General features: G+C 43.6%; 5 protein-coding genes across 5 annotated transcripts; 3 read left to right on the plus strand and 2 right to left on the minus strand.

The window, feature by feature from the left end:
• The first annotated feature begins 57 nt into the window (after positions 1 to 57).
• On the plus strand, positions 58 to 1,477 carry Bcmet22. Its single transcript, XM_024696691.1, has one exon. The coding sequence runs from the start codon at positions 167 to 169 to the stop codon at positions 1,421 to 1,423; it is 1,257 nt and encodes a 418-aa protein (XP_024552504.1). The 5' UTR covers positions 58 to 166; the 3' UTR covers positions 1,424 to 1,477.
• On the minus strand, positions 1,426 to 2,572 carry Bcmrpl6. The gene is made up of 2 exons (XM_024696692.1): positions 2,010 to 2,572; positions 1,426 to 1,943 (listed from the first exon to the last, which is right to left on the minus strand). The coding sequence occupies exons 1-2, from the start codon at positions 2,380 to 2,382 to the stop codon at positions 1,564 to 1,566; spliced, it is 753 nt and encodes a 250-aa protein (XP_024552505.1). The 5' UTR covers positions 2,383 to 2,572; the 3' UTR covers positions 1,426 to 1,563.
• Positions 2,573 to 2,909: 337 nt separating this feature from the next.
• Positions 2,910 to 5,316, plus strand: BCIN_13g01750 (hypothetical protein). The gene is made up of 6 exons (XM_001556984.2): positions 2,910 to 3,701; positions 3,747 to 3,952; positions 4,005 to 4,226; positions 4,275 to 4,331; positions 4,380 to 4,653; positions 4,702 to 5,316. The coding sequence occupies exons 1-6, from the start codon at positions 3,113 to 3,115 to the stop codon at positions 4,899 to 4,901; spliced, it is 1,548 nt and encodes a 515-aa protein (XP_001557034.1). The 5' UTR covers positions 2,910 to 3,112; the 3' UTR covers positions 4,902 to 5,316.
• Positions 5,317 to 5,709: 393 nt separating this feature from the next.
• On the plus strand, positions 5,710 to 12,334 carry BCIN_13g01760 (hypothetical protein). Its single transcript, XM_024696693.1, has 5 exons — positions 5,710 to 7,192; positions 7,255 to 10,783; positions 10,867 to 11,034; positions 11,224 to 11,294; positions 11,526 to 12,334. The coding sequence occupies exons 1-5, from the start codon at positions 6,450 to 6,452 to the stop codon at positions 11,572 to 11,574; spliced, it is 4,560 nt and encodes a 1,519-aa protein (XP_024552506.1). The 5' UTR covers positions 5,710 to 6,449; the 3' UTR covers positions 11,575 to 12,334.
• A 1,906-nt stretch (positions 12,335 to 14,240) lies between these two features.
• Positions 14,241 to 16,131, minus strand: BCIN_13g01770 (hypothetical protein). The gene is made up of 5 exons (XM_024696694.1): positions 15,972 to 16,131; positions 15,512 to 15,900; positions 15,162 to 15,414; positions 14,963 to 15,064; positions 14,241 to 14,874 (listed from the first exon to the last, which is right to left on the minus strand). Exons 1-5 carry the CDS (start codon positions 16,002 to 16,004, stop codon positions 14,461 to 14,463), a joined length of 1,191 nt encoding a protein of 396 aa, XP_024552507.1. The 5' UTR covers positions 16,005 to 16,131; the 3' UTR covers positions 14,241 to 14,460.
• Between the last annotated feature and the right edge of the window lie 1,511 nt (positions 16,132 to 17,642).

The following is a 17,642-nucleotide window of genomic DNA, read 5'->3' on the forward strand; positions in this document are numbered from 1 at the left end:
TGCGAGTCACTCTACAGTCTAGTGCTACTTCAGGAGTGCTTGGAAAACCCCACCAAAGAAAATTGGGACGACAACAAAGATTCAAATACCCCTCGATTCGCTCAAAGAGTCCCTCGTCCCTCGACCCTCGCCCTCGAGATTTCTCTACCGTATCGACAATAGATTCATGTCAAGGATTTCGGCCATAAATACTTCCTCTTCCCATTCCCTTTCACCAAAAAGAATTCTATTCGCATCTTTTCTGATTGTCATACTGGCTTCCATTACAAATAAATTCTGGCCCCGTGTTACTCTCATATCTCGTCACTTCTCGCCCGCAAATATCAAATCCCTCTCTACAGCTTCGACTTCCAAAATGTCTAACTACAGCAAGGAATTAGAAGTGGCCCAATTGGCCGTCCAAAGAGCAGCTATCTTGACCAAAAAGGTCTTCCATGAAAAATCAAAAGGAACTCTATCCAAGGACGACAAATCACCAGTTACGATTGGAGATTTTGGAGCCCAAGCTTTGATTATCCAAGCGATCAAGAAGAACTTCCCCGACGATGAGGTTGTGGGAGAAGAGGAAGCTAGTGACTTGAGAGAAAATTCGCAATTGAGAGATCAGATTTGGGAATTGGTCGAAGCTTCGAAACTTTCGGACCCGGAGGCTGAGAAGGTTTTGGGGGGTCCAGTGGAAAGTGTGGATGCTATGTTGGATGCTATCGATGCTGGAAACAGTGCTGGTGGAGCCAAAGGAAGGATTTGGGCGTTGGATCCTATCGATGGAACCAAGGGATTTTTGAGAGGTGGCCAATACGCCGTTTGCTTAGCATTGATGGTTGATGGAGATGTCAAGGTCGGTGTTCTTGGATGCCCTAACCTTCCAGTCGATGATTCCGCTCCATTATCCGCTGATGCTGGTAAGGATGCATCAGATGATGAAGGAAAGGGTGTCTTATTCTCCGCCGTATTGGGACAAGGTGCTACTAGCCGACCATTGGGTACTGGAGCACTAGGAAAAGGACAATCTATTCAGATGAAGCCAGTTACGGACTTGACCCAAGCTACCTTCTGTGAAAGTGTTGAAGCCGGTCACTCTTCTCACGGCGACCAACATGCTATTGCTACCAAATTGGGTGTCACCAAAGCCAGTGTCCGCATGGATTCCCAAGCCAAATACGGCTCAATTGCCAGAGGTGCTGGAGATATCTACCTCAGACTTCCCGTTAGCGCGACTTACCAAGAGAAGATTTGGGATCATGCGGCTGGAGATCTCATCGTGAGAGAAGCCGGTGGACAAGTTACCGATTCCGTTGGACGTAGATTGGATTTCAGTAAAGGAAGAACTCTGGCTGAAAACAAGGGTGTTGTTGCAGCTCCAACGGCCATTCACAGTCATGTTTTAGAAGTAGTTAAGGAAGTTTTGGGGGCCAAGAAATAAATTGTACATATATTTTTATATTCATCATGAATGATAGCGATGATACTTTCTACACGCTTGTACATCATTTTAACAGATACATCTACGAGATCTAGAAGTGGCATTATCTCCTTACTGATGATGATCCTCATATTCAACCCCTACTTGATCTTCTTATTCTTCAACTTAATCTCTTCCCCATTAACAAAGATTCCCTTTCCTTTATATGGTTCTGGAACTCTCCACTTTCTAATTTGCGCCGCAAAGAGCAACACAACTTCCTTCTCTGGCCCTTCTAACAATATACGTGTAGGTTGTGGTGTACTCGCTTTCACGAATCTTGGAACGGGTAATTCGATGGGATGAGAGTATCCTACTTTCAGGACAACAAATTGTTGACCTTCGAATTCGGGAGTTTTGGTTGTCACGTTCGAAGCGGGTTCGACTGTGGCACGATATCCAACGCCGACAAGGCGGAGAATAGCATTGTGACCCTCGGAGACACCGAGTATATGATTTTGGAGGTAGGCGCGGGTGGTTCCTATGGGGGCTTGTTAGTAAACTGCGAGACAAAACATAAATGGGACAAGGAGAGGGGAATACTTACCCCACATCGCTCTTTGGTTCTTCACTTCTCTATCCTCCACTCTGACAGTTGCTTTCCGTGTGTTCTCATCGTGTTCGATTTTAATAAATGGTTCGATTGACATGGACATTTTCCCCAATGGCCCCTCAATTTTGACCACCGGTCTCCCAGCAACCGCAGAACCTCTCGCCGGCGGGGGAGGGGGTATAACTTTAAAAGTTACTTCTGGAGGAATGGATAATACTGCGCTTCCAATATGGGAGTTTCGACATGTTGATGCGGAAAAGGATCGTGAGGCGATTGGGAATGCGGGGAGGAGGAATGAAGGGATTGACACGGAGGGAGCGGATGTGAGGACCTGGCTTATGCCCTTAGATCGAGCGGTGGACAACATGGTGGGTGGATTGCTGCTGTTTTGTCGCTAGGGTCGCCGTCGATAGAATTTGAGGTCGGATTAAATGTGGTTAGCGTTTGTTCAAGATGGCACGTGATATCGTGGACTTGAGTGATGTTCTCGAGTCTCAAACACCAGATGAGAACGCGTAAATATTGGGGTGATGAAAGATGTCAAAATTTCCAAATTCAATTGAATAGAAGGGATGCGCTTCCAAAGTTATAACTCTCAGTTTGTGTACAAGAAATTTGTTGTGAAATTCAAAGGTCAAAAGTATCTATTACATATCACTTTAGGAAGGAAGAAGAATCCCTCCTCAATTCACCCTCTGTTTGATTTCATATAATTCACTTCTTCTAGACCTGTTCATGTTCTGTTTCTGTCTCGACGAAGAAGATAGCGTCTTCTAATTCAGTTTTCTCGATTTCCTCTGTCCTCGCCCTTTCTTTTCCTCTTCAACCTTTCTATCTTCAAATCTTTAGCAATAACAAAACTTCTCAACGCCAGTGACCTTTCTCTTCCTCAAAGACTTCAATCTATTCTATCTCCATTATCTATCTCTTATTGAACTATCTCCAGCTTCCTTGATTGACGAGGCGCAAACTTTCAGAAAGTTCTCCGATCAATCGTTTTCTGATCTTTACCTGGCTTTCGAGACTCGACTCAAATTGACTGCTGGCCAATAACTTTGAAAATTTGAAGATTCCCAGAGCGCGATCAAGGCTTCAAGATGCTACCTCTTAAACTCCTTCTTCTTGGAATGTGGTCAGTATCAGTATCTGCTTTCGGCTGGAAGTCCAAAGTTGTCGACGATTCCACTCCTGGCCAGCGACAAATTGGAAGAAATCAACGGCAAAATACTAAGTCAGAACTAGTGAATGCTCGATCTCGCAACAATGAACTGTACTCCAGTGCAATGCTTGAGTTGAAGAGATTAGAAGAAGAGCCCATTTGCCATCGAGTAGCTGCACAGCTCTTGATGAGTAATTGCGAAGGTTTGGAGGACATTAATCAACATGAATATGATTTGTATAGTGGTCGGGTTCAGAGGCACTACGTGGAGAGCCTTGCTGCAAGCCTCGCTATTTGTGATATGGAACGTAGTAGTATGGTTGTTCCTGATGCTTGCGAGTCTTTTCGACTTCCATCTCTGTTACGCGCTTCGCAAGAAGCAGAAGGAAAATTACAAGTATCGCAGAATGAGGTTGGTGCCTGCTTGAAAGGACTTGGTAAAGACCCTTCCCATTGGTTGAGTTGGACTAGTTATCGGGATAATTGTCTTTTGATCTGTCAAGCTGCTCGATCTGACATTGACAAAGGTATGTCGTCAGTCAGTCCACAAGAATCTGCCTAATTATCTCCAGATCAATCTATTCTTCTACAAAAAAAGCTTGTGGAGATCATGAACCAATTTGCGGCAGACCTCGAGAACGACCTTAATGATCTGAAGCAAAACATGGTAGATCATTCAAGAGCAGCAGATTCCTATTTTGAAGGGGTCATGACGCAGGCTGAGACACTCAAGACCAAGGTTGAAGGAGCATTCGAGGTCATTTCATCAGAGGCATTGGTGAGCCCACTACTCATCTGTGCGGCGTGCTACGAAATTGACTCATATGTAGGATGTTGCTAGTGCGCTTCGATCAATACTTGGCAGTACTGGCGATATTCAACGAGTGATGAAGAATGTCGTCGATACTGTTCTTCAAAGCAACGCAGAGATGGCCGCTGCACAAGAACAGGCTCTTGTGGCCACATCTGGAAATGCAAAATCAAGATTGGAAAACATCAACGCATTAGCAGAAAATGCCGAATCGTCCTTCGAGAGACTGACTTACGCAATCGTAAGTTACACGGAACATTTATTAGGTGGCTTGACTAATTATATGTAGGATCTCTTGATTCCTGTGATCACATCCATGAGCGATAGACAGGACACTTTGGACCAGGTAAGGTTTCTTGGCCCATGATACAAAAGATAGAACTGACGTTTACAGAGGTTCGATACACTGAGCAATGTGGTCGTGAATATGACCACTTTAATCCAAGATCACTCGGAAAGTCTTGAGCAAGCCAGCTTTACAGCAACTGGTATTCGAGAAAGTCTTGGGAAAGCCGCTGAGGCTGCGAATTCATGGAACGGTATCATGAGTATGGGTGAGCCATTTGTTAACAATGCTCTTCGAATACTCTTGCCTCCGGTTACTCTCTTCTTTGGTAGTCATGGTCTTCCGCCATCTTTGTTTCGCAATCTTGGTCTCTTCATTGGCGGTTTGTTTTTACGTTCCTCTATATACAAAATGATGCTAATAGGAATAGGTTGGGCAGTAGCAGAAACCACGATACAATTACGCCAAATCGAGCACTGGATTCCACGAATTCAAAGACCAAGAGCATTAACACAACTGGCACGAGATAGAGTACTACAAGAGGAAGCACAAATTATCTTCAAGGCTTCTACTACATTGCACAATGATATCAATTCAAGCAATGGAATCCGCTCGAGCGAGATGAAGTAGAATTGAAAGGTTTGTGTGATTGTTCGACGCCTTCACCGACTCAAACGAACCTTTTCGGTCATCTCTAACGACAAAATTATTAATTCTCATCGGAGTCATTATGACTTTCTAATTTACGACTTTACGAATATTCTGTGGACAGCTAACACATGGATGGAATGGGTAACAACTATCGCTATTTATCAAACAGTAACTATTTTTGAAGGGGCTTTGCATTTTCTGGAGCTTGCAAGACGTGGAGCTGTAATTGAACGAATGAATGGGATGCATACTAGCATATATATTTTTAGGTGCGAAAAGCTAGGAGGACTTTGACTTCCGAAGCAGTTCTCGGGTACCGAGCAACAACATATGGGAAAAGGGGAACTTATCTGTAAATACAAATTATTATTTGGCTCAATCTCTCAGGGGCTCAAAGCACTCTGCCACTAATTTTCAAACTGATGTCGGTGAAGACCAAAAGCTTTGATATGAGGCCTTCCAAGACAACCCCTATCTACTGAGTATCTATTACATTTTGAATGTTTTCTTTTTGCGGTGACATAAAGTGATAATGCAGATGACTCGATGGCAGGAATGTTTCACGACATGATCTCAAACGGTTTGTGTTGATCTGGTTCTGTAGCAACTAGCGATACGGTCGTCAAACCTAACACATGTCAGAAAGGTAGTCATGTCTTTGATTTTCTTTTCCCTTACAGCGACGATCAATTGCATTCTCATATCTACATCGTCCTGTGCCCAGTGAATTCCAATAAGTTAAGTATTCTTCTTTTTTTTCCTTTTCATAACGTTGTCTGTCCAATACGGGTTAATTTCGTTAGATACGTGATTAAATACGGTGGGTCCATGTAAATCGGCCGCAGGGGCAAGTCCCCTCTAAAATTTAACTGCTCTCTTCTAGAAGTCAACAAGCTCAATGCCTTCAATTTCCCTCTCTGGTCCCTGAAATTCTCACCAACTTGCATTGATCAGTTCTTATTTTAGCATTGCACATCATTTTCTGATACTTACTTTCCTTTACTCAAACTTCATAAATCACTCTATTAATTGTTTGAGATACCCAAGAGGAATTGGGAGAGAGAGAGAGAGAGAGATAGGGAAAGATAAAGATCCAGGTCAGTTATTTTTGATAGCCAATCCAACCCCGAATAGAAGCCCAAATCGCACATTCATCCATTGGAGCGCTGGAGTTTGCGCAATTGGAGAACGCCATGGCAAGATAGCTGTGTTCCGTATTGCGCTGCGATTGAACACGTCGTAAGTCTCGGATCACATTGAGGGTTTTGGTGTACCTATCTGTCCGGCAGATTCAAACTTTTGCGCCACCAAGTGAGATTTGGCTCTTTCCATTGCTCACTGATATGTTACATGTCGCGCTGTTTGGTGGAGTACATATGCACATGTGAGGCTAGGAAAATTGGGTTGGGGAAATGGTCGTTGATGAATCATACATGAGTATCGCTGACTGATTACGATTTTTACAACTATAGTCGCAAATATTAGTCCCTCGTTATACAATCTCCTCCTTCCTCGATTATTGTCAATATGGCGGACGTTGAGAGCCCAGTTATTCCCCAAGAGACTTTCAAGTCAGAAGAATCATCTCTGGATACATTAGATGATACTCCTGTTACCCCTGTCGAAGCTTCCGTTGAGGGCACCGCAGATGCTGTACCAGAGGAAACTACCGGAGCAGGATCGGAAGTAGATACTGAGACAGAGAAGGAATCTGTCAAGAGCAACGATGCAGGCAAGACCGCAACAGGAGCTGTAGGTGGCGTGAAGAAGGAAAATGTACTTCCCAAAAGAGCTGGCTCATCTGCGGCACCAAGACGTCCAATTTCAGGAAGCGCAACAAGGCCAACGGCCTCTTCTGGGATCAAACCCACAGCTTCATCCGCAACCAAAACTACAGGAGGTTTGAGCAAACCCCCAACGCGCCCAGCAACTGCATCTATTGTGCGAAAGCCTACAGGCAGTGCAACATCTTCCAGTGCCAGTCATAGAGCCCCATCTGCTGCTGGGACTCATGCAGACGAGAAAAAACCTACCACTACCTCTGCACGACGAGTTTCTCTTGCACCAAGCCATACCAATACTTCGAAGACGCCTGGTACAGCAGCTGAAGCCCGGGCCAGGCCTGCTTCTATGCACGCTACAACTACAACAACCGGAGCAACAACAACCGCAAGAAAACCTGTTGCACCGGCGACAACACCTAGTCAAACTAGTCCAAAGGCTGCGAAGCCTGCGAGTACAACTGCTCCAAAGCCAACGAGTACTTCTACGTAAGTTCTATTGTGGTTTGATTCTGGGGATAGGGGTGTGTCCAGTACTGATAAGTAAATAGCACTACTACCACTCGCCCAACGCACTCTTCCAAGCCTTCAATTAGTGCTCTTAGCAGTGGCGGTGCAGTTTCGGAAGCTAGAAAACGTCTCAATGCTCTCCAAAGTGGTACATCAACCCACACAGTACCAAAGCCATCGGTATTGTCATCCTCTCGCTCCGTTAGTGGAACACCATCTGCAACTGCGACTGCGAATGCAACTGCGGCTGCATCCACAAAAGAAGTTGAAGAGTTGAAGACAAAATTGGCGGAGAGCGAAACAAAGGTCGAAGAATTGAAGAAGGAAATTACCACATCACAAGAAAGACTTCTTGATCTTGGCAAAGCAGCCGAAGAAGAGTCGAAACACATCTCTGATGCCGAGGAAACCATCCGCGCAGCTCACAATGAACTTGTCGAGAAGCTCAATGCCGATCACAAAGCCATCTTAGAAAGTTTGCAAGCCCAATTAGTAGAAGCCGAGAATGCCAAGGCAGCGGCCCAGGAAGCTTCTTTAGCAGCTATCGAGGAGGCAAAAGAATCTGCGTCTTCTAGAGGTGCCACTGAGCATGTGGAAGCTTTAGAAAAGCTAAAGTTTGAACACAATGCTGCCTTGGAGGCATTAAACGCTGAGTTAGCGGCCGTCAAAGATACACATGTTAGCGAGCACGCAAATGCTTTAGAAGCAGTCAATGCCGAATTAGCTGCCGCAAGAGAAGCAAATGCTGGTGCTATTGCTGCAGCTGCTGAGAAAGAGGCTGAAGTCACAGATTTGAAAGTTCAGCTCGAGCAGGCTATTGCAGAATGTGCAGCCGCAACTGAATCATTGAAAGCTTTACAAGCCGAGCATGATGAGAAAGTCAAGAGCTTGGAATCGGACTTTGAGTCCAAGGCCAGTAAACATGCAGACTCTCTGGAAGAGTTGAAGAAAACTTTGGCCGAGGAGCACAATGCTGCAATGGAGGCATTGAAGGCAGCTCATTTGGATGAACTTTCAAGAGGAAATAATGATGCTTCTTCAACTTATGAATCACAAATTTCTGAGTTGACCGCTAAACATGAAGAGAATCTATCCGCCATCCAAAAACAGCTTGAATCTCAAGCTGGCGAGCATGCAAGCGCTTTGGAAGAATTGAAGAAGACTTTGGCCGAAGAGCACACTATTGCTCTTGATGCATTGAAGTCCGCTCACTCAGAGGAGCTCGCAAAGGGCAACACTGATGCCTCCACTTACGAATCCCAAATTGCCGAATTGACTACGAGACACGAAGAGAGCTTAGCTGCTGTTCAAAAACAACTTGATGAAGTTCTCGAGGCTCAAAAATCTTTGGAATCCGCTCATGCTGAGAAGGTTGTAAGTCTGGAAAGTGAGGTTACAAGTCTCAAAGAAAGTCTCGAAAAGAGCTCCATAGCATTAGCATTATCAGAAAAAGAAATTTCGGATGCTAAAGCCGAGGCCGAGGCTGTCAGAAAGGACCTTGCATCTGCACAAGAGCAAGTTGTCGGATTGACTGCAAAACTCAATGGCTTGCAATCTAGTGGAACCGAGTCCGAGTCCGCGCTCGCCGCAGCTAAAGAAGAATTAGAAAAGTCCAAGCAGGAAGTGATTGCACTTCAAAACACCTTGGAGCAATTTGGTTCTGATGAAAAGAGTAAGGATGAATTACACATTAAGATCAAGGAGGAGCTCGCAACAACAGTTCAGTCATTAGACGAGAAAACCAAGGAGATTTCCGAACTTTTGGAGAAACACGCATTGGAAACTTCGACGCTCAATGAGAAGCACTTGAAAGAACTGGAAACCATTTCGAATGATTATCAAAAGGAGATTGATGCATTGTCAGGAGACTCCGGTATCAGAGACGAATTTAACGCATTGAAGACCAAGCATGAAGAACTCACCAAGGCTCACGCGGAGATTTTGGAGGTTCATCAACAAGACCTTGAGAAGGCAAAACAGAATCACGCTGCAGCCATTGTTGAGCTCGATAATAATGAAAAGGCTCATCAACGTGCATTGGAAGAGTTGAAGACAAACCACGCCAAGGCATTAGACGAGGCACACGATAGAGCTATATCTGCTAGTCATTCTTCTCACTCCTCAGAATTGCAACAGCTCGAGCATAGTCATGCCGTTGCCATTGCCGAATTGAAGTCCGAGTTTGAGAAGACTCATGCAAAGGCATTGGACGAGGCACACAGCCAAGCAGCTTCTGCTTCCCAAGCCGCACACCAGCAGGAATTGGAGAAGCTGACTCTTAACCACGCTGAAGATATTGCTACCTTGAAGGCCCAGCATGCTTCAGTTCAATCAACCCACGATGAAGCTATTGCAGCATTGAAGGCAGAACACGAAGCAAATCTTACCAACGCCTCATCGGACGCCGAGAGTCAAAAAGTTGCACAAAAAGCCCATGATGAAGAATTGGAGAAGTTGAATGAGAGCCATGCTGCAGATATCGCCGCATTGAAGGCTCAGCATGCAAACGCTCAGTCAACCCACGACGAAGAGGTTGCTGCCTTGAGAGCTGAGCACGAAGCCAAATTGGCTACTGCTTTGTCAAGTATTGAAAACCAAAAAGGTTCTCAACAAGCTCATGAACAGGAGTTGGAAAGATTACTTCAGAGTCATGCTGAGGATATTGCTGCTTTGAAAGCCCAACATGCTAATGCCCAATCAACTCACGATGAAGTGATTGCCTCTTTGAAAGCCCAACATGCTAATGCCCAATCAACATATGATGAGCAAATCGCTGCCTTGAGAGCTGAGCATGAAACCCACTTGGCTAATGCTTCATCGAATCTTGAAAGCCAGAAAGGTGCTCAACAAGCTCACGAACAGGAGTTGGAGAAATTACTTGAAAGCTATGCTGAGGATATTGCCGCTTTGAAAGCCCAGCATGCTATTGCCCAATCAACTCAAGATGAAGTGATTGCCTCTTTGAAAGCCCAACATGCTAGTGCCCAATCAACTCACGATGAAGTGATTGCCTCTTTGAAAGAACAGCATGAAACTAGTCATGCCACTGCCTCGTCGGATTTCGAGAGGCAAAAGGCGATTGAAGCCGAGTTGCAAGATGAAGTCGCCAAGTCCAAACAATCTTTGTATTCAGTTCAAGATGAGTTGGAAGCCCTCAAGCAAGATTTGGCTGCGGAAAAGATCGCCAAGGCCAACGCTGAGGCTGATTTGGAGGCTGCAAGAAATGTAAAGTTGGATACTTCCGAACTTGATGCCTTACGTCAAGAATTACAAGCTCTCAAGAACCAGCATGAGACTGCTCTTGCATCAGCCCATCAAGAAGCAGCAATGGCCACTCAAGAGCTCACAGCTAGCAAATCGCAATTAGAAACCGCAAAAGCAGAGCTCGAGAAAGAAAAGGCTGCTCTTGAACAAAAAGTTAAGACTAGCAAGGATGATTACAAGACAATGCACGAATCTATGACGGAGCTCCTTGAGGAGACTAGCAAAGATTGTGAAACTCTTGATGCTCGTTTGAAAGAAGCGGAAGCTCAACTTAAAGTCAAGGATGCTGAACTTGCAGAAGCAAAGGTATGAATTCGGTTTTCCTTGTGATTATGTAGTCATAATAGTACTAGGTACTTGAGCTAATTCAATATGGTGAAACAATAAAGACCAAGCTCTCAACTACATCCCCACCAAAAACACCAACATTCGGAGGACTTTTTTCTAGGGGATTCGCCGACACCGATGGTAAGGATTCAGAGGGAACGGGTGAAAGCACAGATGCAGTGGTTACACCCGAAAGTGAGCATGATAATTCATCAGCAGCGTTAGCTTCGGTTGGCGAACCTTTTTTCTAGTGCTTCTGTTGCCCAGTTCTATTCTCCTTTTCCTTGGTTCTCTTTGCACATACCTCAATCCCAATCCCCTCCTTACGTACACAGACACTTAGTCTTTTCCTCGCCTAATTCAAATACTCATATACACAAGAAAAGAAACATTCACTAACGTATTGCTCGAATTAATAGTTAGCAAAAGCTAGGGTTACTGTTGAACAACTGGAAAAGATGAATGATGATTTGAAAAAGGATAATATGAGGTAGTTATTTTCCTGTTTTTTCCCCCGATCTTCCCATTGCACACAAACCCTTGTTTTCCGCATCCAATCGAACTGGATTCGATTTCCCCACCATTAAATTCATATCATCCCCTTCCTTCCTTCCGCTCTCCCACGGGATTTGCTGCTTGCTTTTTAATTGCTATTACATTGGTATTGAAATATGCGAAGTGTGAAATCTCGGCTGATTATAGATTGTTTTGCTCACGCTAGGTCACTAGAATCAATTTCAGACGTCTCTGGGCGAGCTCGTAATGAATAGGCCTTGACATAATATTATCATCCTTTCGTTTCAGAATTCAGCAACGTTTTTCAGAATTTCAACCTTTTCCACATTTCTTGCGCATCATGTCTCAGCTCAACTTATGTCAACTTCCTATTCAGCAAACTTTTTCTTCAGTGCCTTCTATTTATTCTATGTCGCCGATATTTTTCATCATGTTTCGACTGTTTAATTCGACTTTTTAATGCATCACCTGCAAACGTTCTTAGTTCATGGTGGTTTCGTGTCTTGACTTGACTTTATTTCAAAGTCTAACACATCGACATACTTTGCCCGATACCCGAAATATAAAAACTTTCTATACCCAACTTTACTTTTTGCTTTTCTTTTTTGCATTAATTTGCTAGCTTCGATTCTTGCATCTTGTCAGTATTCGCAAAGATATAAGCAGAAACTGAAGGCTGGATGGATGGATCTGGTATCATCTTTCTTCTTCTTGGGCGCGCTTTTTAATAAGGATGAATTAATGGATGTATGGGTGGATAGATGGATGGATGGGATGGGATGGGATGGTGGGCTGGAAAGGGAGGAGGATTAGATGGGAATTTGTATGTGAGGTGAAGTGAAGTGAGTACGGATGGTGGACAGTACATGCTTGTTAAGAATGTATGCATGGACTTTTGAGTAATGAGAATGAAGATTTCTGGTTCTATCAAGTTATTCGCTATTTGATATTTAATTCTTGAGTGATAGGTGATGAGGTAGTAATAATGTGAGGTTTATGACCGGGTTTCCAAGAGATGTTAGTTGATAATTAGAATTTTTCATAAGTCTATATGAGTGATAGGAACACTGAACGTGCTGTTAACATTGTGTTGCTTCCGAACATTGGGAGCTAATTAGACTGGGTCTGCTGCTCTGTAGTCCGAAATCTTGAGTGCCCTGATTAGTCGTCCTCTAGCCGTTGACTGAGATGGTGATGTGAAGTCTAAACAGTGGTTGCAATGAGTAATTTTGTACTTTCTCTTGTTGAATTCAAGTCAAACCATTAGTTTGAAAAGGACCATTGGGTCATCCATGGTTTGGTTTATAGTTGGTTGAGAGCTTATTCTTCGAAACCTATTTGATGAGTTTGGACAAGGTTATAAATTGGCCATGTCAACGCGCAATATTCCCGCTGTATTATTATGACTAAAGGGATTCTTATGTTCGTAAAAGGTGCCATGTATGGATGGATGCGCGCGGTAAAATCAGATCTTCTGATAGATAAGGAATATTAGATTATAAATGCTTCTTAGAGAGATAGTGGACGTTGTAATGACCTCTTCGGTCGTATATCATATCTTCATGCCGGAGAATGAAGAGTCTACCCGATCTGATGGAACCTCGTAATATACCGGCGCAGATTATAACTGTTTCTATCTAGGTTCCATATTTTTGCATGTCAAGAATAGAAAAATATTATCATCGTCTTGTAATGCTAGCTGATGCTCGATCTATGGAATAAAATAATGCTAAGTCTAGTCTTGGTCTTGACTACCAACTTGTTAATCGTCGTCGTTTCTTGATCTGCTTCCCTGATAGCTCAATGTAAAATAGCTAGTGCTATTAATGAATATATATTTTTTTTTTTTTTTTTTTCAAAATGAACATCATCGCCCTGCAATCGCTCATTACCTACTCACTCTTTAGATGCAATTCACCTCTCGATGTGTGGCTTCTTTCTTCTAGACGTGTGGCTTTCTCCACAATACAAGATTTCCACTCCTCGGCAGTATACGTATGTCGTGCATGCTAATGATATTTATATCGGCCAAATCGGTACATCATCTAGAATATTGTATAGAACTTACTTCACGAGCAAAAGCCACCCGATATTCATCTGTCAGCTCGTCAATCTCGATCCATGGTGCAGGCAAGAATCGTTTGGTTGGACTTTCATCGATATGGTCAAGCGCGCGGCCGACAATAGTTTGATTGCCCATTCCTGCGAGGAAAGACTTTTTGAATTATGGACTAATTGATGATTGACGAGCATGTTGGTGGCTTCTTTCTGTTTGAGTATTGTGACTTGTATGTGAGGATTGTTTTGAAGATCGAATCGAGATGTTTAAAGTTGTAAGTGAAGAGAGGAATTTTAAATGTATGTTCTGAATTCCATCTCAAAAGTCACCTATATAGTACATAGTTTCAGTTTCAAATCACACGACTGACTGTAAAACTCGAAGTGAATTCGAGGAACAAATATTTATCTGGTTTGTCTAGCTTAAATGTTCATCTCAAAGACCTTTAATTCTATACTGAAATGATATCTCAACACTATAGATCATAATTCGTTATTATGCATATATGTAGATCTCCGTAAAGATATTTCTCTCCGATTGTAGTTAACATTATCCGAGCTGGTTGATATACTAGGTACAGAAACAAGTGAGGTAGGTATTTCTCTCCTCTTATATATCTAGGAAACATTAAATAAGCAGTACAGTTCCATGAATCGAATATTTGCTTACCAAATATCAGATCGACAATCAAAACACCCTGTTAGCTAGATCAAGGTCAACTTTCTTTTTAAGTACTTTGCATTATCCCCTCTCTCATATCCCCCCTCATTCACCTTTCCCCTCGCCTTTCGCTTAATTTTTAGTTATGTATCCATTTCTTTATCCTTAACTCTTTATGCAAAAATTCGAGGATTCTTGTACTGACAATCTAGATTTAAGTATGCGATTTTTAAGCTATGACAATTTGGAATGCAAAAGGATGTTCATGATGTGTGAGTGATTTAGATGGTTATCAAAGTGAGAATTGTATACGGACTAGAGAATGGTGAGTTATTAATCAAACTGATTATACCCACCCTGGCTCTTCCGATCGCGTCCTACAGATCAGTTGCCATACCATCTTATCTCGTGTTCAATATATTCATCTCAGCTCATTCTGGTGGTCCCCCTCCCCCTCATACCCGCTCGGCACAATCCCCGGAACATCCATAACCGAATAATAAGCCCCTGACCTTGGCCACCACTGATTTCCCCTCCAATACGAATAATACAATTTCCCATCATTCTTAATTCCCCACACATGTATATCTGTTCCTCTCGATACGCCATCATTGAAAGAAGAAATGGCAGGAGCGCTGATCCAATTACTTCCGCTGGTTGTCCATGTGGTTTGAGAGGGTGAGTACCCGGTGAGGGGGGAATGCGTTTTGTAGAGGTAGGTTGAGGTAGAAGATGAGGAGGAGGGAGGGGAAAGTGCCATTATGTAAGCGTTTTTCGAGGAATCGTAGGTTACGGAGGGTTTTGAGAGGGTGGGGTAGGCGCCGAGGGATACCCACTGGGGAAGAGTTAGTGATGGGGATAATCCTATGAAGATGCAATGGGTTGGAGGGGTGGTGATGAGATTGGGGAAGGGGAATAATTACGGCTGTCCATTTATTCGTGCTAGCAATATAAGAACTGCGATATAATTTTGCGGTGTTGGAGATAGCCCAGATATCAAGCTCCGTGTTGGATTTACGCGTGATCTGCATATAGTTAGTAGATGATAGATATATTAGAGAGAGAATCAACAATGATAGTATACTATCCACGATATGTAGAGTAGAGGAGAAGATAACTTACGAGCGGCTCACCAACGAACGTTAAGGACCCACTGAGATTATCTTGTGTGAAGAAGTCTAATCCGTTGTTGTCCGTGTATTGTTGGCTATATAGTAACTCCCCTTTGATAGACAACCCTACATAATGCACCACGTAACTGAATCCATTATTGGTGGGTTGCGCGGTCGCCACATGAGAGAGAGTAGAATTGAATGGAATTGGGACAGGAATGGGTGAGCAGCTTTGTGGTTTCCACTCCGGAGTATTTGTAACGCTAACACACATATGCTGGTTAGTAAGTCCATCATCTAATTGCCCTCGGGAACTTGGAAATGTTACAAAGGTGGTGAACAATAAAACATGACACGTACGTGGAACATACTCCCCCGCTAGAGGTGGTCGCTGAATAAATGGTCATTCCATCGTATTTCCATTGGCTAGCAGAGAGTTGTGAAAGCCCTCCATCATGTGCTGATTGCCATGGATCGTTCCACCCGCCATCGTAGGGCGCTCGGAAGACGCATCCATATTGGTCAACTGTAAATACGTGGATCGAGTTGGAGCTACCAGAAAGGGCAGATGTGACCGATGTGCCAAACTTTCCGGATGCAATGTTGGGGCTACCAACGCTGTAGGCATTATTCACGAGATTGGCATCGATGCCGAATATCTGTCCATCTCCTGAAGTTAGGAATACGGTGGATCGAAGTTTGTCTCCGCTGAGGGAGGAAATTGTGGGCGTGTAGGCTGCTTCGGCTACCTGTGTTTTGGTGTTAGCTAGACATCGTGGTAAGGTTGGTGGTGTGACAAGAAAGTGTAGCTATGTCTTACCCAGAGCCATGTCATGAATGCTGAGAGGTGCATTTTTAAATGTTCAGAGTAACCAAATTGGTAGAATATTTGAAAACTCCTTTATCGTTAGATTTCAAAAGACCGAATCACTTTCCTGAGTGATCTCATGAGTATCATAAATCTTTGAAATTGATAAACCAGACGGCGGGAGGGGAGCCATTGAAATAATACAAGAAAGCCAGGCCGGGGGGATTCTATGCACTACAGATCCGGTTTCGCCAACTTGCAACCGAATGGTCGATCCGACATTTTCGTGGGTTCATGCAGTGTTACAATGTACACACAAGTAGTTGTGGCTGCATGTATGTATTGGTTTTAGCTGCTGAGATATGCACCACCAAATCTTTTGAGGTGCGGGGAACTCTGGGTGTGGGTTTGGATCTGCGAGTAGATGCTATTGAAATTTAGATCGGGAGTGCCACATCATGGTTGAGATTATTCGTCAGGGGCTTTTGCATTTGCTATCGAGATGTGCTTGATTGCCGCCCTAGAACCTAGCAACTTTGAATAGCGGTTTGGCATCATGATGCTTTGTTATTTGCATAATGAAATGGAGAATGAGATACCGATTTGTGGTAACTAGCTTGTGATGTGTGCTTGATGTAGAGTTAGATACTGGGTGAGAAGCATGCTGAGGATTAACAATGCAGGCCAAACATCCCTTTCTTTCTCCCTGCAGAAAAAAGAAATCAGATCAAGAGTTGATGGAGTGATGGGCATTGGCTGCAAAAACTTGAATCAAGCAATACTGACACAGAAAGGTCTCTCTTCCCCGGCACTTGTTACGGATCTAAGACCTAAGGTCAAGGGAACTTTTCCGATCGACCAATCTATCAGCCTCGATTAAGCTTGAGCTACTAGATATGATGCCATTACACTACTTGTAGCGAGGTGCAGAAAGCCACTGAACAATCCGATTCAGCTGAGTGCAGTGGTACCGGTAGCAATGGGTGGGTTTCCTGCTAATTTTCCAATATCCATCATACCGTCCTACCGTATTCATTCGAAAAATTCGCTCAAAGCTAGCAAGGATTAATTATTTAAGCTTATTGTGGGTTGCCTTTGTCACTCGATCTGCTGCAAACACTCTCCTATGGCCATCCATCGATTGGTATGAATGGAGCAATCAAGGAAGCAGTAAAATCGTGTTATGATCGACACGAAGCTCTTGCATACGAAAACTTGACACAGGTATTACATGTTGTTCCGTTACCCCTCTTCACCAACCTCTACCATGGTACAAGTATCTCAGCCAACGATATCAAATAGAGTAAATATTCATCGATATTAATAGCTTTCAATCGAATCATGAACTTTCTTGGCGATATGGTTGCGGCCGTAACTTTGGCCAATTCAAATCATCTTCCAGGAACCATCTCGTTCCAAGTACAACCAAATCTCTTCGGCTCAGACCAAAAGAGTAGTCTCTTTCATATCAATACAACGAATACATCATCATCCTTCTAATTCTCGGTACATCGTTCATCCCTCACTATATCCTCTTAAATAGACCCAATCATTTACGGACTTTTTCCCTCTCCTCTCCTCAAACCCAAACTAGCAAACAAAACCACCACACGCCCGACTCATGCAACATTCCAACCAAACAGCAAAAATCCCCTCACCCCCAAAAGCAAAAAAGATGCGTTC

The sequence above is a fragment of the Botrytis cinerea genome, chromosome 13 (genome assembly GCF_000143535.2).
Source record: "Botrytis cinerea B05.10 chromosome 13, complete sequence".
Classification (NCBI taxonomy): Eukaryota; Fungi; Ascomycota; class Leotiomycetes; order Helotiales; family Sclerotiniaceae; genus Botrytis; species Botrytis cinerea.

Bases quoted from the DNA above. Each gene is read 5' to 3' on its own strand.
- Bcmet22 (XM_024696691.1), top strand. From the start codon at position 167: ATGTCAAGGATTTCGGCCATAAATACTTCCTCTTCCCATTCCCTTTCA.
- Bcmrpl6 (XM_024696692.1), bottom strand. From the start codon at position 2,382: ATGTTGTCCACCGCTCGATCTAAGGGCATAAGCCAGGTCCTCACATCC. The intron at 1,944-2,009 runs GTAAGTATTCCC...AAGCCCCCATAG, and splicing joins GAACCAAAGAGCGATGTGGG to GAACCACCCGCGCCTACCTC.
- BCIN_13g01750 (XM_001556984.2), top strand. From the start codon at position 3,113: ATGCTACCTCTTAAACTCCTTCTTCTTGGAATGTGGTCAGTATCAGTA. The intron at 3,702-3,746 runs GTATGTCGTCAG...AATTATCTCCAG, and splicing joins TCGATCTGACATTGACAAAG to ATCAATCTATTCTTCTACAA. The intron at 4,654-4,701 runs GTTTGTTTTTAC...TAATAGGAATAG, and splicing joins TCTTGGTCTCTTCATTGGCG to GTTGGGCAGTAGCAGAAACC.
- BCIN_13g01760 (XM_024696693.1), top strand. From the start codon at position 6,450: ATGGCGGACGTTGAGAGCCCAGTTATTCCCCAAGAGACTTTCAAGTCA. The intron at 7,193-7,254 runs GTAAGTTCTATT...ATAAGTAAATAG, and splicing joins AAGCCAACGAGTACTTCTAC to CACTACTACCACTCGCCCAA. The intron at 10,784-10,866 runs GTATGAATTCGG...GAAACAATAAAG, and splicing joins CTGAACTTGCAGAAGCAAAG to ACCAAGCTCTCAACTACATC.
- BCIN_13g01770 (XM_024696694.1), bottom strand. From the start codon at position 16,004: ATGCACCTCTCAGCATTCATGACATGGCTCTGG. The intron at 15,901-15,971 runs GTAAGACATAGC...ACCAAAACACAG, and splicing joins CATTCATGACATGGCTCTGG to GTAGCCGAAGCAGCCTACAC. The intron at 14,875-14,962 runs GTAATTATTCCC...ACTCTTCCCCAG, and splicing joins GCACGAATAAATGGACAGCC to TGGGTATCCCTCGGCGCCTA.